The following is an 18,015-nucleotide window of genomic DNA, read 5'->3' on the forward strand; positions in this document are numbered from 1 at the left end:
GCCGAACTGCCTGCTGAGCTAGAAATGTCACCCTGGCTAACACATAACATATTATTCACCGTAGATTTCTGTGGCAGGCCCATTTTAATAAAAGAATACATTTATTTTCACTGAGAATTGCATTATTTTGTTAACTTGTAAGAAACAAAGGTGCCATTAAAAAAAAAAATTAAAATAGGAAGCCCCACAGAACCCTACACTGTCATAGTAAGCCTCCTATGATTGTACTCATGAAAGCATTTTTTGTAATGAATAATTTATCCCTGATGGCAGTGAAGTGAATAATTTACTAGTCCCTGAGAGGAAATATTTTCTACCATAATACAGTACACATATTATTTTCAATTAAAAATAACTGGGAAATCTGAAAATCAGTTTGAGTAATACTGAATAATTATCCAATTTTAAAAATTACTTTTCTATAAATATAATTAAATTTTGTACTTATAAAATTAGCAAAATGAAATAAGACCATTTCAGAAGCAAGTTACATTTCTAAGAAACCAGAGTTTTCTTTCAAGTGAGAAAAATATCAAGTATAAATAGATTTAAAAAATAAAATGCCTGCTGGGTAAACCACAGGTTGTGAAACCATTGCAGCAGTGAGGCACCAACCTACAAATCCAAAGATCCAGGTTCTCACCTGGTTTCCCCCACCTTGCAGTGCATGCCCTGGAGTAAACCACCAGAGCGTCTCTGAGCTTCATTGACCTTATCTGTAAACCAGAAATAATAACATTTATCTTGTTGACTTTAGAGTTATTTTGAAGTCCAATAAGATAGCGTGTCTGTAAGAACACTACAGCCCCGTAAAAATGCAGATAACTCAACTGAGAAGATAGAGCTTTGGGATTACCATATCCTGCTTTTTAAAAGTTTCCATCCTCCTCATAGTCATACCCTCTCTAGTAACCCCTGAAACTTGTATTTACCACTTTCTAAGAGCTGCTGCCTGTACCGATGCCAACTCCCTACCAACAGATGGCCAGGATGTTGCAGGCAATGCCGATCCGTGAATCAGGGAAGGGGGGGAGGGAAGTAAAGGATGTGATGGTTTGATCTGCGTGACGTAGAACTCAGTGGTCTGACGTCAGCATTCGCGGTCAGGCAGCACATCCCATTACAGGCAACCATGCTTTCACTCTCAGGTGTTCCCAGAAACAGATTCGCTTGTTAAGTCTGGAGTTGCTGGTACTATTGTTCATAGAATTATTATTATTACTGTTGTTGTTACTACTGACCACGTCTACAGGGAGTGTCTCCATGAGTCATAGTACTGCAACTATTTGTAAGAACAATCATTTATTGAATTAGGTATTCTGTTAGGCACGGTACAGAGGCTCTCTAATTTAATTATTACAGAACCTGTTATTACAAAACTTATTGACAACCTGTTTACAGATGAGGAAATTGAGATTCAGAGAAGTTAAGTAACCTACCCAAAAGCACAGCTAGTGAGAGACAGAGACTCTGTCTGATCTAAACTCCTCGTCCTTTCCACTTTGACATGCTCTCTCTACATCCCAGGCCTGATCCCTCTGCAAAGGGGCCTCATTTGGAGTAAGGCTGAACTTGGGGCTCCTGGGTGGCTCATTGGATGAACACCCAGCTCTTGACTTCAGCTCATGTCATGATCCCAGGGTCATGAGATCGAGCCCCACGTCCGGCTCTGTGCTGGGCGTGGAGCCTGCTGAAGATTCGCTGCCCCTCCACCCATACCTCTCTCCCTCCTCTAAAAAAAAAAAAAAGATAGGAATAGGGCTGAACTATACTGAACATCTTTCTAGTTGTGTAGCCACCTCCAGTGTCAAATGTGGGCAGCCATTTTGTATTCAAACACTCACATAGACACTCCAGTTGGCCCAACTCAGTGTCTGTCTCTACTCACTTAGTAGGGTCGGTCTGCCAGAGGGTATAGCTTTGTCTCACCTGCCCAATCTGGACATCAGCCAGGTGCTCCCAGTTACTTATTTCTAATCTGTCTATCATCAGCAGGTCATACAGCAAGAAAAATCATATAAAAGTTTAGGCCATTTGTCTGGCCACTTCAACCTCCGTGGTGTTCCTGATTCCTTAATTTTATGCTGCTCACAACTTGCTTTTCTTGTATTCTTGTTTCTTCCATCAGATACGCTTTGTCTCAAGTCTAAACCATTCATTCATCCAGCAACTGACTCCATCCTGCCTGTGGCTCTGATCCACAGCTCTGTTCTCATGTCCGATACCAAAGGTACACTTAAACCAGAATGTTATCTAGCTCTAGGGCTCTAGAGCCCAGGTCCTGCTGAGAATCCCACATATAATCAAAATTTTTTCAGAGACTTTACCTATTTCACAGAGAGAGAGAGATCACAAGTAGGCAGAGAGGCAGAGAGGTGGGGCGGGGGAAGCAGGATCCCTGCTGAGCAGAGAGCCCGATATGGGGCTCGATCCCAGGATCCTGAGATCATGACCTGAGCCAAAGGCAGAGGCTTAACCCACTGAGCCACCCAGGTGCCCCTATAATCAAACTTTCTAAACTAAATGAATCTTGTTTACCAATCTTTAGCCTGTAGGTCCTGTCTCAAGTCCAGCTGGGCTCCAAGCCCTTCATCTTACCTATTCTCCCTACCTCACTATTTTCATCCAGTTATTGCTCCTTATTGCCCTGGTCATTTGCTACTCTTATGACCTATCATTGTAGCAATGACATAGCCAAGCCTGTGGGGGTGGGGGATTGGTGACAGTGATGTTGGGAGAAGAGAGAAGCCATTCCAATAGGAACTTGACCACTTTGGGTTTGCTTTGTATGGTATGCTGAATGTGTCCAGCAGCATATGGCAAAAATGGCAGTGCCTGGTGCAAGGTCATAGAAGGGATGGGGTCGTTGGGTCAAAGGGACAGTCCATTACACAGTGCCTAGCTGCTCTTCTGCTTTGGCGTCTCAGGAACTTATTTGCTGGGGCATCTTCTTTGTGCATTGTGGTAAGCGCTGGTGTGGGTGAGGAACGGGCATCTCTTCTTCAGCACTCAGATTCAGTGCTGAGTGCAGCCTTGCCAACTGCTCTCTGTCTCTAGATGTCTGGTCATGCCAAAACCTTGCCTTCTGTGTTCAGAGAGGTTTTCTTTGTGAACTGGTCGATATGGTGTCAAAGATCATGTGAGGAAGAAGGATCCGCCCTGAGCTCTGAGGAGGGTCCCTCACAGCAGTCAAGGTGACCGCAGCTCTCCAGTCTGGGGCCACGGACACCCAGGAGACAAGCAGTTTCACACTCCTGGTTGCTGTCCCGGCTCACAAGGCTCATGGCCCTGGCAGGACTTAGGCCTGTGGATAAGGTTTGATTTTACCAGAGAAAGACATACAAGCAAGAGGAGGAGGGTAGAAATTATCCACTTAGAAAGGAACAGGCTGCCTGAAGCAGTGTTCCGCCCGAGCCTCAGACTGATTCTTTGAGGACAGCAGGAGCCCAGGATTAGGAAGCAGATACAAGCATCGGTGGCCTTTGTCCCCAGTTATATAGGGTGAACCTTTGTAAAGAAGTGAGAGTGACCGCCAGAGAGTAGCACCACCATGAGACAGCCAAAGAGTGTTTCGGGAGACTGGAGACAGGATGATCTGTTACATCCTGACAAAAATGAATCTGACAGAACTATCAGCGATCTTCTCCACTTTGTTTTTGGGTTTTGTGGGAGTTTTGTTTTTCTGTTTTGTTTTTAATACCACGAAGGTGGCTTTGGAAAGGAATTCAGCTAGGTCTTTTGGAGAAAAGGAATTACATCCATCGCTGTCCCGCCACAGAGTTTGTGCACTTGAAAGCTTTCTTTGAACTCCATTCTGATAAACACAGGCCGTCTAATGCTTCGAATGCTGCGAACCACGGCGGACGGAGTCAGATGGAGCATCCGGGGGCGGGCACTGCCTTTCCTCAACAACCGAACTGTTCTTGGAAAGCTAGCAAATAGGGTTGTCTCTTTACACACAAGATACCTTTACACACAAGTTACCTTGTGTAGAAAAAAAAGAAACAGTTTATGCCAAGTAGGGAGCAGCCCCTTCTTTCATTACAGTTAGGAGATTGTAGTTAGGAGATAGTGTGTACACACACACACACACACACACACACACACAACTAAAGTGTTCATATAGAAACCTCTTCTGTTTCAGTGTGATTCTGTGAGCACAGTACAGGAGCTTGAAAGTTTATGAAATGGATGCTAGTATATCACTGTCTGGGATTGGAGGTGGGAATCCTGTTTTGGGGAGTTACTTGCTAAACTCAGTTGCCTGCCACAGAAAGTTGGCTTAGAAGAAAAACAAGTTTTTATGGGACTTCTTAAAAGAATGTCCTATTTTAGCATCCTCAGAAAACAACTGCAGAAGGTATATGTAGGATGGCTTAAGTAATGAGTAAGACTAGGTAAACCACAACGCTCTTTGAGGACATTCTTTTTAAGATGAAGAGTTGCATCAAGAAAGAAGGATGCTCCTATTCTAATGATACCATGATAATTGAGTGACATATTAGTCTACAAGCAGAAGCTTTCTCCACAGCAGTGACCGTCACTGAAGAGGACGGGGAAACTAATCACTTGAGCCTCATGCTATGAGATTTACTAGAGGTTTTGAAATGAGAGTATTTGCTGTTGATTCAATATAGCTCTTCACACTAAATAGCTCCCAGAGTTGTGACTCACCTCTGGGCTTCTGAAAGTGTAGGAAAATACAAAGGAAAGGTTTTTGGTTTGTTTTTTTTTCCTCTAAGGCTTTTTTACCAGGTGTTCCTGTTCTCTCTTGCATAGTTAATAAGCCCGATTATTCAGTAATGTTCACAACTTATTTAATGATGAATAATAGATGTAAGTACTGTGAGGTTACACAGGCACAAATTGGCTATGGAAGAGCATCCTTTAGTTGGCCCCCAGGAAGCGCTGTGTCATTTAAACTCAATGTCAGTAACTCCTGTAGTTTAAGAAAATGAGGAGACAAAAGTTGCCCCCAAATTAGCAGGTAGAATTTTTAAAAGATTTTTATTTATTTATTTGAGAGAGAGAATTTTTTTTTTAAAAGATTTTTATTTATTTATTTGAGAAGGGGCGGTTAGGGTTAAAGAGGGAGGGAGAAGCAGATTCGCCACTGAGCAGGGAGTCCAGTGCAGGGCCCGATCCCAGGACCTGGAGATCACAGCCTATCTTGAAGGCAGGCACTTAACAGACTGAGCCACCCAGGCACCTCAGCAGGTGGAATTTTTGACTGTTAGAAAAACAGTGAGCGAATTCTTAACCAAGAACATTTGGCAAATATCAATGAGATGTATAGGATATTCTAGTACATAAACTAGCATGTAGTGAGCTGAAAACTTAGTGGAAAATATCTTTCTGCTGATAGAAAATCATTTGGGTTTCTAAACCAGTCCTAGATCCAGTCCTTGGAGAGTCTGATAGTACAGTGTGTTGTTTCCTCTGGAAGAGTTACTCCATGTGCCAAAGACTGGCGCTTGTGGGTGAGGCGACCATTCCATCGCTGCTATGGATTATACACTGTGACTTTGATAGGGAGGTAAAACCGGCCCTTTGATCCCATAATGGGAGCTCCCTCCAGTTTTCTGTAGTACTGGTAGTTGCTTTTTCCTCTATAGGGGTTAGATACCTTGTGTAGAAAAAAACGAAATAGTTTGTGCCAAGTCGGGAGCAGCCCCTTCTTTCATTGCAAATGGCGTATTAGACACAAATCTGTTAACTGTACTTGGTTTTTTATTGCTTCTCGTTCTCGTGTGCTCTGACTTAGAAAGTCAGGAAGAGAATCACTCTTTCCTATTTTTGAGAAAATATTTAAGTCCATGCAGTGAAACTAGTAAATTTCAAACCAGCGGAAACTAGATGGAAACCAGCTAATAATCCTGTGATCTCAAACTCAGAGATGAATGTAAACTGTACTTTGCTGAACCATGAATGTATTTGATCTGCAGTTTGAAGAGCTACCGCCTTGAGGTCTTTGTTTAATGGGAACTGTTTGCAAAGTTGTGTGGCCTTAAATAAGTCCCGGTGCTTAAAAAGTTTGTTCTAGTACAGACCAGAAGTCCCGGTGGTTGGAATTAGTCCTATGTTTGAGTAGAAGTTATGATGACTGCTTTCCAAGGAGAGACCCAAACATGCCACTGAAATTGTGTTCTGTTCCATGTTCTGTGGGGATGGTTGGGGATATCTCTAATCAAAGGCATAATGAAAAAGGAGAAAAGAAAGTTTTGATAACAAGGCTCAAAAACTAGTAATGAGAAGAAGTGAGAAAGAATTATTCTGTTAAAGTCCATGCAGACCTTGTTTCCGGAAAGTTATTATAACTTTTATTTCTTCATGAAAATGGATATTCAGTGCTCTTTTTTGGACCCTATCTTCTTGCAAGTATTTGTAACAAAAATTGTTTATTTGTCTTCATGCTGCTTACTCATCTAATCCTTTTCCACTGTCTTAATGATACCTCTGCTTTGTTTTTTTTTTTCACCACAGTGGGTCTTTGCTGTTGCCTTAAGGTTTTCTTAGGAAGTTAGTATGATTATTTAATAGGGCTTCTGTAGCATGGGCCAGACACTGGCTGTACTGTGCTAGTGGGTGAAGAGAGAAGTTCACTAGAATATATTTTTCTCTAAGTTTTGGAATAGGATTTGGGGCTGGGAAAGTGATTCATATGAAAAGATTTGCCCTGTTTTCTTAAATACCAGTTCTTTAAAGGGGTACAAATGTGATATTGTTCTAATGTCCATATTGCCCAAAGCAGCCTACAGATTCAATACAATTCCAATCAAAATACCGATGGCATTTTTCATAGAAGTATAAAAAATAATCCTAAAATTTGTATGGAACCACAAAAGACCCCAGACAGCCAAAGCAATCCAGAGAGAGAAGAACAAAGCTGGAAGTGTCATGCTCCCTGATTTCAAACCATATTACAAAGCTGTGGTCATCAAAACAGTATGGCACAGGGTCAAAAACAGATGTGTAGATCAATAGAACAGAGTAGAGAGCCCAGAAATTAACCCACACTTACCTGGTCAGTTAATTTCCAACAAAGTGGGCAAGAATATACAATGAAGAAAAGCTAGTCTCTTCAAGAATTTTTGTAGGAAAACTGTACAGCAACATGCAAAAGAATGAAACTGCACCACTTTCTTACACCATATATGAAATTAAACTCAGAATGGATTAAAGACTTAGATATAAGACCTAAAAGCATAAAACACCTAGAAGAAGACAGGCAATTAACCCCTTTGACATTGGTTTTAGTCATGATTTTTTTGGATCTGTCTCAGGCAAGGATAAGAGCAAAAATAAACAAGTGGGATTATATCAAACTAAAAAGCTTTTGCACCGTGATGGAAACCAGCAAAAAAATTAAAAAGCAACCTACTGAATGGGAGAAGATGTTGCAAATGATATACCTAATAAGGATTCACATCCAAAATATATAAAGAACTCCTAAAACTCAATGTCAAAAAATAAACAAACTGATTAAAAAATGTTCAAAGGACCTGAATAGACGTTTGTCCGAAGAAGACATCAAGATGGTCAAGAGACATACGAAATGATGCTCAACATCATTCATCATCAGGGAAATATAAATCAAAACCACAATTTGGTATATCACCTTGTACCTGTCAGAATGGTTAATATCCAAAAAATAAGAAATAGCAAGTGTTGGCAAGGATGCGGAGAAGAAGAAACCCTGTGCACTGTTGCTGGGAAGGTACATTGGTGTAGCCACTCTGGAAAGTGGTATGGTGGCTCCGCAAAATACGAAAAATAGAAGTATATTATGACCCAGCAATTCCACCTGTAGGTATTTATCCAAAGAAAAAGAAAAAACTAATTAAAAAAGACGATGTACCATTATGTTCATTGCAGCTTTATTTACAATAGCTACAACAGGAGAGCCACCTAAGTGTCTACTGATAGATGAATAGACAGGAAAGATGTAAGCTATACAGACAGTGGAGTTTTAGTCATAAAAAGGAGGGAATCTTGCTATTTGTGATAACATCGATGGACCTAGAAGGTATTATACTAAGTGAAGTGAGTCAGACAGAGAAAGACAAATACTGTATGAATTCACTTATATGTGGAATCTAAAAAGCAAGACAAACTAACAGTGTAACAAACTTATAAACTATAAGTTTTGTTTATAAATACAGAGAACATAGATTTCTGTAGAGAATAAAGTTATGGTTGCCAGAGTGGAGGGGGTGGAGTGATGGACACAATAGGTGAAGGGTAGATTAAGAGGCACGGTCTTCCAGTTAATAAAAGAAATAACACACAGTGATATAATGTACAGCATGGGAAATATGAGATTTTATTTATTTATTTTTGAGAGAGAGAGAGAGAGAGCGCACACAAGCGGGGCTTGGGTAAAGAAGCAGGCCCTCCATTAAGCAAGGAGCCAGATGCGGGACTCAATCCCAGGACCCTGAGATCATGACCTGAGCCAAAGGCAGATGCTTAACCGACTGAGCCACCCAGGTGCCCCTAATAGGGAATATAGTAATACAGACAGGAAATTTAGAAAAATAAGTAGTAGGAGGGTGCTTGGAGGGCTCAGTCAGTTAAGCATCTGCCTTTGGTTCAGGCCACAATCCCAGAGTCCGTGTATTGAGTCCTGCATCGGTCTCCCTATTCAGTGGAGATTCTGTTTCTCCCTCTGACCCTCCTCTCTCTCTCTTTCTCTCTCTCTCTCTAATAAATAAAAATCTTTTTAAAGAAATTAAAAATTTATTTTTAAAAAAATAAGTAGTAGGAAGTCTAGATCTTTGAGCAGAATCTTTGCCAGCAAAATTTTTGTTACTTTGATTTTGGAACTGAGTTTTAAAAATAGTGACAAGAATGTGCAGTCCCAGGGAAATCTGGAAGATGTCAGTGGACTCTAAAGCAAAAATCTGGAATTTCTATCAGTCATAGTTTACAGTAAAATTCTTCAGTTTAGGGGGGCAGGGAAAAAAAAAAACAGGTACAAGTCCAGCTGGGCAGCAGCTCGAGATGCAGAATGAAGACATTGTTCTCTCCGGCTGGCAGCCACAGTGCTGGAAGACTCGGTGTCGTAATTCCTGAGTCTGCTGGGCAGTCAGCATGAAGTCTCCTTCTCTGGGATCCTCTCTAAAGGAATTCTTGATATTTCTTGAAATTACTGCTTAAATCTGTAAGTCCAAACTACCCTCACCACTTATATGATCTTTTAAAGGAAACGAGGGGGGAAAAATCAAAAAATAAAGGAAGCAAAGAGCTCTTTTGTTCATCATCTGTCTCCTTGGTTGTATCTCCGGACGTCACACCCGGATGCTTGGGCACAGTGCTGTCCTCTGGTACCCCGCCCCCATGCTGGGGAGTACCACCTCCTACATGATGTGGGAGTTCCCTGCTTATATGGAAATGACGTGTTTGGGGAGGCTGTCTAGCTAACATCACAGTGAACCAGGCCATCTGCTTTTAAATTCTGGCTCTGCCATTTAATTGCTGTGTGATCTTGGGCTTAGAAAGGCTAATTAATTTATCTAAGTCTCAGGAACAGGGTAAAATGAATACCTACTCATAGCATTATTGTGAGAATTAAATGAGATCCATTTAAAATACTCTGTCACTCATAAGTACTATGTAAGCATGGGGTCAACATAAGCTATTTTTATTGTTTTGCTAGACTGTTAGAAAGGGTTGGGACTGTGTGTGTCTTCACTTTCGTATCCCAACCATCTAGCACAGTGTCTGGCTCATTGCTTGTAATAATTTCTTTGTCACTTGAACTATGCAGCACAAATAGAGGTGCTGAAAAAAAAGAAAAAAAAAAAGAATTAGAGATGCTGATGCTTGAATATTTAAACCAATAGCAAAAGAAGCCTTCAGTCATTCAAATTCATTAAAACCCATTTATTTTCACAATTGTCGATGATCTATGTAGAAAGCATCTTATTAAATTATAATTCACTGTGAAATCTTTGTGCAAGTTGAGGGGATCAGAAAGAATATGATTATGTAAAAGACTTAACGGAGTATGTGTGCATATGTTTAAAGAAACTAACACTGTATGTCAACTGTACTTCAGTAATTAAAAAAGAAACTAACACTTTAAAAGTCATTCTTCTGAAAAAGCGGTTGCAAAGTTCTCTTTGTAAAAGCCATGTAGGTAAATTTTTAAACTTGTTTTTAAGATGATTTTGGAATGCACTGTAAATTACTCTGAATTCATTGTGAAGAAACCCACATTTTATAATTACATTAAAAATGTAATCGTGACTAATAAGTACTATATCTGACTGATTGATACTTGAGATGACATGGACAGAGTCTTCCAAACAGCCTATATGGGTCTATTGCTTTGATGGTATAGTTTCTGCTACCCCATCATTTTGTGGAAGAGGATACATCATCACCTTCCCATAAAATAAATGAGTTTCATACTGGTAAGCGTGCAGTAAACAGATCCTGCCTATTAAGTTCTGGCCCTTGTTGTCATTCCATGTTTGCTTTTACAGTAAAAAAGAACAGTAACCTAGCTACACAGGAGCGTTTTGTTCCTTCTTTAGCCATGTGCACTGCATATGCCAGGGCCTTGAAGATGAAAAAAAAAATAAAATAAAAAAGAATTGGAGTTCGTGCAGGACTGCTAGCATTTGCTAATTTCTTACTTAACAATACTTTGATCTGTGCATCTGGAAAAAGGGGGAAACATTTTAGACACACTACAGCACTATTAAAAGCCACATGAAAAAGTTCTTTGTTGCTTTAGCATCTCTGCATGCATATGGACAGCTTCCTTGCTTTATAAAGTTCATGTACTGAGCATTTTTGCACAGGAACCTTAAAAAATAGTATTATCTGGTATACTGAATGCAAGGTTGGAGTATATTAAAATTAACAGAAGAAAACAAACCAGCTCGTTAGCTAGTGTGCGAATGGTCTTTTCCAAAGTTCATGATCAAGTGAAAAACTTCTCTCTTAGGAACAGAAGGAATATTTCAAAATTTAGTAAGACAGAAAATACTTATATTTCAGCCTCATTATGATTACAAAATGCCATTCCATGGTGCTTGGGGTTTTGCGAGCAGAAAGTCTTTGGCCGAGAGCATGTTCTCATGAGGCTGTCACAGCTCTGCCAGGACAGCCTGTGACCTTGCCAGGTGTTTAGGGTTCGTGGCCTGGCCAGTCGGCTGTGCTGGGCCAGCCTGAGCAAAAGTTGCCCACTTCTCTTTATGATCTTGCACTGTTTTGTGATCTTTCCTTGTAGTCAGAGGAGAGCGGTAAAAGACGAGATATATCGAGAACCAGTGATTATGCCTCTGGTATTGTATACATCGTTGAGGCTTCTTGACAAGCCTGTGAGAGAAGTATTACTGTTTGGTTTTGCGGAGGAGGTAACAGGCCAGGAGCATTAGATTTGCCCCTCAGGTCCTGAGTCAGTTAGAAGTGGAAAGCCAGGATTCAGACTGCGTTCTGATGCCTATGACGTCGGTACTGCTTTCTTACTCTGGATGAGATTGCGTCAGGTGGAAAGATTAAGGGTCTATATCGAACACTTATGACTGTGGTGTTACACTTACTCCTATGTGATGGATTTTATCACAACTTTCAGCTTCAGTGAAAAATAGTTCAGTCCATTGGGGCATATGTAAAAAAGGACATTCCCCGACATGGTCAGGAGATAGGAAAAGAATTCTCTGGACTATCGAAAAATCTAAGAGAAGATCTAAACCAAATAGCATTTTTAAATCATTGACTCTTCATTTTTTACCCCCTATATAACTAAGATAGGAAAGAAGACAAAACCATATAGGAATTAGCCAGTGTAAAGGTTTTATTTAATTTTGTATTATGATCCTTGCGTGTAGCCTCATTTCATTTGCACAACCTCTTTTGTGTATATTAGAGGGGAGAGGTGCTTCCTCTGTCATGTCCCATTTTTGTGTCCTTGACTCGAGGGAATGAATCCCTGTCTCTAGAGGCTGTTGGCTCCGACTCTTTTCTATGCAATTAAACTGTAGAAAAGTGTTAGTGCCGTTTGCTATGTGCCAAAGAGAATTCTTTCTTAATTGGCCTTCTGCTGTAGGGCCACACTTCCAAATATGTCACCTACTAATAATGGGAATAATAATAATTGCCATATATGGGAGAAGGTGTATGCCAAGGATTCTGCTTGATAATTTAGAAACTTTGTTAGTAATTCTCACCGAACTCAAGAGATAGAATTATTGGGGCGCCTGGGTGGCTCAGTCAGTTGGGTGTCTAACTCTTGGGTTTGGCTTGGTTCGCCATCTCAGGGTCATGGGATCGAGCCCTGCATCTGGCTTCATGCTCAACAGAGAGTCTGCTGGGGATTCTCTCTCTCTCCCCCTCCTCCTCTCCCTTCCTGCCACTTGTGTTTTCTCTCTAAAATAAGTAAATAAATCTTTATGAAGAACAAAAGAGCATTATTTTCTCCTTTATATGGTTAGTGAAACTGAGGACACCCATTTAGTAAGTAGAAGAACAAGGATTCAGACCCAGGCTGTCGAACTCCAAGACTGTTCCTTACTCCATTAATTCGTATCCTCCACTCTTCACTGCTGCATAAGCTCAAGAATCTTTCCTCAAGTCCCGTAGGGGCTCCGAAAGGCAAATCTGAAACCAGAGCTTTTTGCATTTTATCAATGTAGTTTCATTTTTGGAAAAATTCCAGTTTTCTATATGCCTTTCAAGTGTACAGATGTCTCTTTGTGATGACAGGATTTGTAGGCACATCAGAGAAGTAGTGAAGAAATCTAGAAAACAAATTCTTTGGGTAATATTGAGGCCTTTTCCAGTGCAAGTGGATTCTGGTATTTCTATCTCTATTTTTTTCCATCTATGTCCTATAAATTTCTAGCCTGTTATGCCAGCAGATATGTTATACACGTAAGACTATACATTATTTACATGTACTATATATTCTGATGCCTCAAAAAATATTGTGTAGTGATTTAACTTTCACAGATTACATTCACATTCAGTTGTCATAACAACCTGGTAAGGTTGAGAGGCGAGGCACTACGGTGCCATTTAACGCCTTGCAAACTGAAGCTTTGCTCACGTGGCTAATAAGTGAGAGAACAGACGCATAAGCTAGGAACAGACAATTCACCAAAAAAAATATGTAAAGATGGCCCTCAGACATGTTTGAAAATGTTCACACTCATAATTAGAGAAATGCAAATGAAGACAATGCCAAGATATCATTCCTCACCTATCAGAATGACAAAAACTTTTAAATAGGATAACATGTTTTAAAAACTTAGACTGGGAGAAAGGCAGTACCTTCATACATTGCTGGGGGGGAAGCAGATTGGTAGAATCCTTCAGGAGCGAAGCACCAAGAATCTGCCCGCCTTTTGACCCAGCAAGTCCACTTCGAGTGATTGATGCCAAGGGTACACCTCCGGGAATACTGATGTAGACATACACGTGTACAGGTGAATTCATACACTTCCATATGTTTTATAGGTCTGTCTGCTACGAGCTCCTAGAAGGAATGGCATTCCCATACTAATGAGCACACACGGCCCTCTGATCATGGTTTGTAAACACTTATGCCCCAAGAAAAGGAATCAAGGCTCCTTGGAGAAAGTAGTTGATGTCAGGGCTAGAGGAGGGAAAACACAAGCTGAGCATGGAACATCTTGTGGCAGAAAGTAAGGAAGTACTCAAAAAAGGATGAAAACTTGTTAGAAGAACATAAGAGCCAACCTCAAGCTGCTCCTAATTGCCAACTGGAACATTTTGACTGATAAAATAAGTCCTAATGGTATTGGGTTTTTAGACCTTGTGATAAAATAAATACCCATGGATCCATACCGATATAAAAGTCAAATAAATGGGAAGGAAGGGCAGGCTCTTCCTTACAGAAGGGCAATTAATAAATGTAGACAGAGGGGCACCTGGGTGGCTCAGTGGGTTAAAGCTTCTGCCTTCGGCTCAGGTTATGATCCCAGAGTTCTGGGATCAAGCCCCACATCAGGCAGGCTCTCTGCTCAGCGGGGGACCTGCTTCCTTCTCTCTCTCTGCCTACTTGTGATTTCTCTCTCTCTCTGCCAAATAAATAAAAATCTTAAAAAAAAAAAATGTAGACAGAAAGATGGTAATGGAAAATCATTGTTAGATAAATACTATACAATAATTATTACAAATGAGATCCATTGGTGCATGCTAAAATTAATATGCAAGATTTTGAGAAGGAACAGGATATTTACATAGCCTTGGCGCTATAGTAATCTGAAGGCTTGACCTTGGGGCGAGGTGGTGGGGGCGCTGCTTCCAAGATGGCTCCATTTTCTCTTCAGAGATCTGCAGGGGGGCCCTCATGACCAGCAAGTTATCTTCTTCCAGAATGAGTGATCCAAGGCAGAGAGTAAAGAGGAAGCCACAATGCCTTCTGTGGCTTACTGTCTGAAATCACACACCATTTCTGCCTATTCTGTTTGTTAGATACTGTTAAGCCACCACCCTGGGGAGGGGCATTTCTAGCCAGTAGCCCGAAAATTACATTTTCTCCCTGAGAGTTGCCACTTCCCCTTTTGATACCCCCCAGCACTCCCAGCTTTGGTTCCTCTTTCTGTGTCTTGCTCCAGTGCTCGGCCTGGATGGATTATCAGGATCACTGAGATAGGACAAGCAGTGGGAAGGAGGAGGCTATATGCCCCCTTCCCTACCCGCTTCCACAAGGAACCCTTCCTCACTCAGTCTTCTGTCACCCACCCCCTTTCTGGAACTGATTGTCCAGAACCCATCTGTGAACCCATAAGACTTTCTACAGGCCTCCCTAGAGCAGTGATTTGTATCATTTTTCCTGCCTGTCTCCATCTATATTATATTGTATTCATATCTCTGTCCTTAAAGTCTTACTTAATGGGTACATGGGTTTCCTTTTGAAATGTAAATACATTTAAGAACCTCATAATTCAGCTATCTGGACCTCTGTCTTTCCCAAACTGCAGGTCTGGGGGTAAGGAGTGGGGGGAGGGGGCGTGGAAAAGATGTCCTTCAGCCTATTGCCTATTGGCACAAGCAAAACTCCAGAAAATTCTTCAAAGATAGTGTTCTTGCTTCAGGGAGTAGAGGGTTTAGGAAGGCTGCCGAGGACTCTGTTCTATGGCAGTGAAGACAAAGACCACCCCCCCGCCCAACATTCTTGGGCACACGGAGGGCAGGAAGGGAGACTTCAACACTCGGAAGTGTCTCTGCTGCCTATGTTGGCCAGAGATCACCTTCCGTACTCTGTGCTGGTCTCTTCACCAAGCCCCTCCTTCCAGCCATTGCTCCCTCGTTGCCCAGCTGCTCCTGGAAAACATCTGGCATCTATCTCTTTCTGGCACACCTGTTCCTGTTGCACACCCTTCTCTCTGTACCCTCTCTCTTGCCTCTTCCCATTCCTGGTACATACCGTTAAATAGCAAAAAGTCAGCTGAGTACATTTGAAGATCTCATTGGCTTTATGAGGTGATAATGGGACAGCCGCCCACCTGGCAGGTCGAAAGGAGCTCCATCAAGCTGCAGGAAAGGAAAAGTTTCTCGAGGCAGAGAGGGAGCAGTCAAAAGAAAACTATCAGGAGAGCATGCATTGTTTTAGACAAGGTTGCCCTGCTGAGGGGAATGGATGGGGTCTAGGTAGTAAATTTCCTAGTGCTCACAAGGAAAGTCCATGTTGACTGGTTAAAGGTTACATTCCTGGGGGAGGTTGAAACTGCAATTAGGTTAGGTATCAAGGCCTGGTTTGGTGACGACGTGGCCTAGCATAAGCGACTCCATTCTGGACCAGTGGTTTTCTTTGTAACAGTACCCTTTCCAGTGCTTACTCACTGGCCTGCAAGTGGTGTCCACCTCATCGTAGGTGGCATTTAGGGTTCCCTTTGCTTCTTCCTCCCCCTATAGCCTAGGACAGTTTTTCCATTCTGACATTGGCCTTGCTCTAGAGACTTTAGCCCAGCCAGGGTCTGCTCCCCAGCCCTCCCTCACGTCTGCTTCCCCCCTCCACCCAGGGAAGGGGAGACACAGTAGGTGATACAGGGGTGGAACTAAGGAGGGCTTATCTGACCTGCCGACTTTGTTCATATCACTTTTTTTTCCATTGGAGGAACATGAAACTGAGTGCAGACCTACAGCCACCTTTATTCTTAATTTACAATTGTTTGTAAAAGGTCACAGAATTTTTAGGTGGAAAGGAAATCTCATCGTAATCTCTTCCTAGTTATCTCATTTCGCAGTTCAAGAAATCAAGGTCCGGGTGGGCTAAGTCATTTTTCTATGGTCACGTTTTCTGATGCAGAATCTAACATTCTAAGTGATATAGTTTCACATTCAGAGTTCGGTTAAATCTATAACAATTATGAGAACAAATTTTGATTTTTCCTAATATCATAGATTACATTTTACATTTCACATTATACTGGTACATATTTCTAGGAATTATAGTTCTTTTCTTTCTAATCCAGATCTAGGTCGATCTCGAGAACTACAGTACGTGTACGTGGATAACAACATTCACCTGAAAGGCTTACCATCCTATCTGTACAATAAAGTCATCGGGTGCAGTGGGTAAGGTTGATTTCATGTTTTATGCTATCGCTAAACTCTTTGCCATATTCATTTCAATTTCATTGTTTGGTCCTGATGTAACTTAGAAATAGGTGAACCATTTTGGATCACCCCATTCAGTTCTGTCTTTGGTCTTACTGTGTCAAACCAAATACCTTTAGAAGCTAAAAATATTGGACAAGCAATTTATAGTATTTTATGTCAAGGACAGTTAGTGAGCAAGTTGTTGATTATTTTCCAATCAAAAATGAATCCATGTGTACCATTATAAGCTCCATAGTCTCAGTCACTGAAACTGGAGAAATCAGCGTGAACTGAAAAGCTTTCCTTTCTCACCCTCCACTACAGTGACAGTTCTACTGTAGGAAGAGCTCTAGTATCTAGAACTTGACCATTTTGAAATGTTTGAAATAGGCAACATTTGAAATAGTCTGTTAATACGAATCATGATTCTAGCAACCAACAGATGTTTCAGTTCAAAGGAAATGATAGGCCTTTATTGTCAGAGCAGCAATAATTTTTCCTTCCCAGACAGGCTTCTAGAAAGGAGGTTTCAGATTCTCCTTCTATAACATTGAGACAATCACCTTAAAGTGTTTCCCAGAGTGGTATGAGATTAATACGGGGCAGCTCAACTACCAGAACCTACTTTTAACTGGCCTGCCTTTCCTCACATAAACAGCCAAAGGATACTTGGGATACCTTCAAGGCTACTTAGCCAGCATATTTGACTCTGTCCTTGTGATTCCAACACCCTGCATCAGCTGGCTCCTACTATATGTAGTTCTGGCAGGAAGAGAGCTGACACTAAGCTTGTGCATGGAGGACAGCCACTCCCCTGTTGGCCTGGCTCCAGGGGACGGGCCCTGAGCAGCGATTCCTCCAGAGAAGCCTTCCTTGGAGTAGTGGCCTTCCCTTAGGAAAAATTATACCATTGTTATCTTGGAAGAGCCTTCGATGACGCTTCGAAGTGCCCATATAGGCTGACGAAATGCAACTTCAGAGATGTATTTCGGAACCTTCTGTGAAGCAGAGATAATAGAACGTGCAGTGGGGTTTTTAGCTCAGTGATTTTTCGACAGCTGATTATGTGACAGCTGTGATACTACTCAGTCATTAATCCTAATGAGTTCTTAAAGGATCTGTAATACAGCCCAATTCTTCCAAGTGGAAAATAAAATACCCTCCATCACCAAGATATACGGAATGATGCAAGCGAGCTCCAAGGCTGAAGGCAGTTCTTCCCACATCTAAGCCTTCAGAGACTGCACTCGAGTCTCCAGCACAATTAAGGAATAGCTTTTACTTACGATAAAGAGCGTTCTACTTTGTCATATAGATTTGGATGTGATTGACTGCCAGAAAGTTCTATACATGCTGAGAGACATTTTTTCATCCTTGGATTGGTATCTGGTAGCAGAAGTAGTGAATTTTATAATTAATTTTCTTTGAGAAAAT

General features: G+C 41.4%; 1 protein-coding gene across 5 annotated transcripts in view; it reads left to right on the forward strand.

Annotated features, from left to right (window-relative positions):
• LRRC28 (leucine rich repeat containing 28) overlaps positions 1-18,015 on the forward strand; it is a 157,181-nt gene that overhangs the window by 97,671 nt on the left and 41,495 nt on the right. For all 5 annotated transcript variants that reach the window (XR_009355325.1, XM_059180130.1, XM_059180132.1 and 2 more), the window contains one exon: positions 16,455-16,557. Coding sequence is in view for 4 of the 5 variants with exons in the window: in XM_059180130.1 (XP_059036113.1) it covers positions 16,455-16,557 (103 nt within the window). In the remaining variant the exon portion in view is untranslated. The remainder of the gene's footprint in view (positions 1-16,454; positions 16,558-18,015) is intronic.

The sequence above is a fragment of the Mustela lutreola genome, chromosome 7, assembly GCF_030435805.1.
Source record: "Mustela lutreola isolate mMusLut2 chromosome 7, mMusLut2.pri, whole genome shotgun sequence".
In the NCBI taxonomy this organism is placed as follows: Eukaryota; Metazoa; Chordata; class Mammalia; order Carnivora; family Mustelidae; genus Mustela; species Mustela lutreola.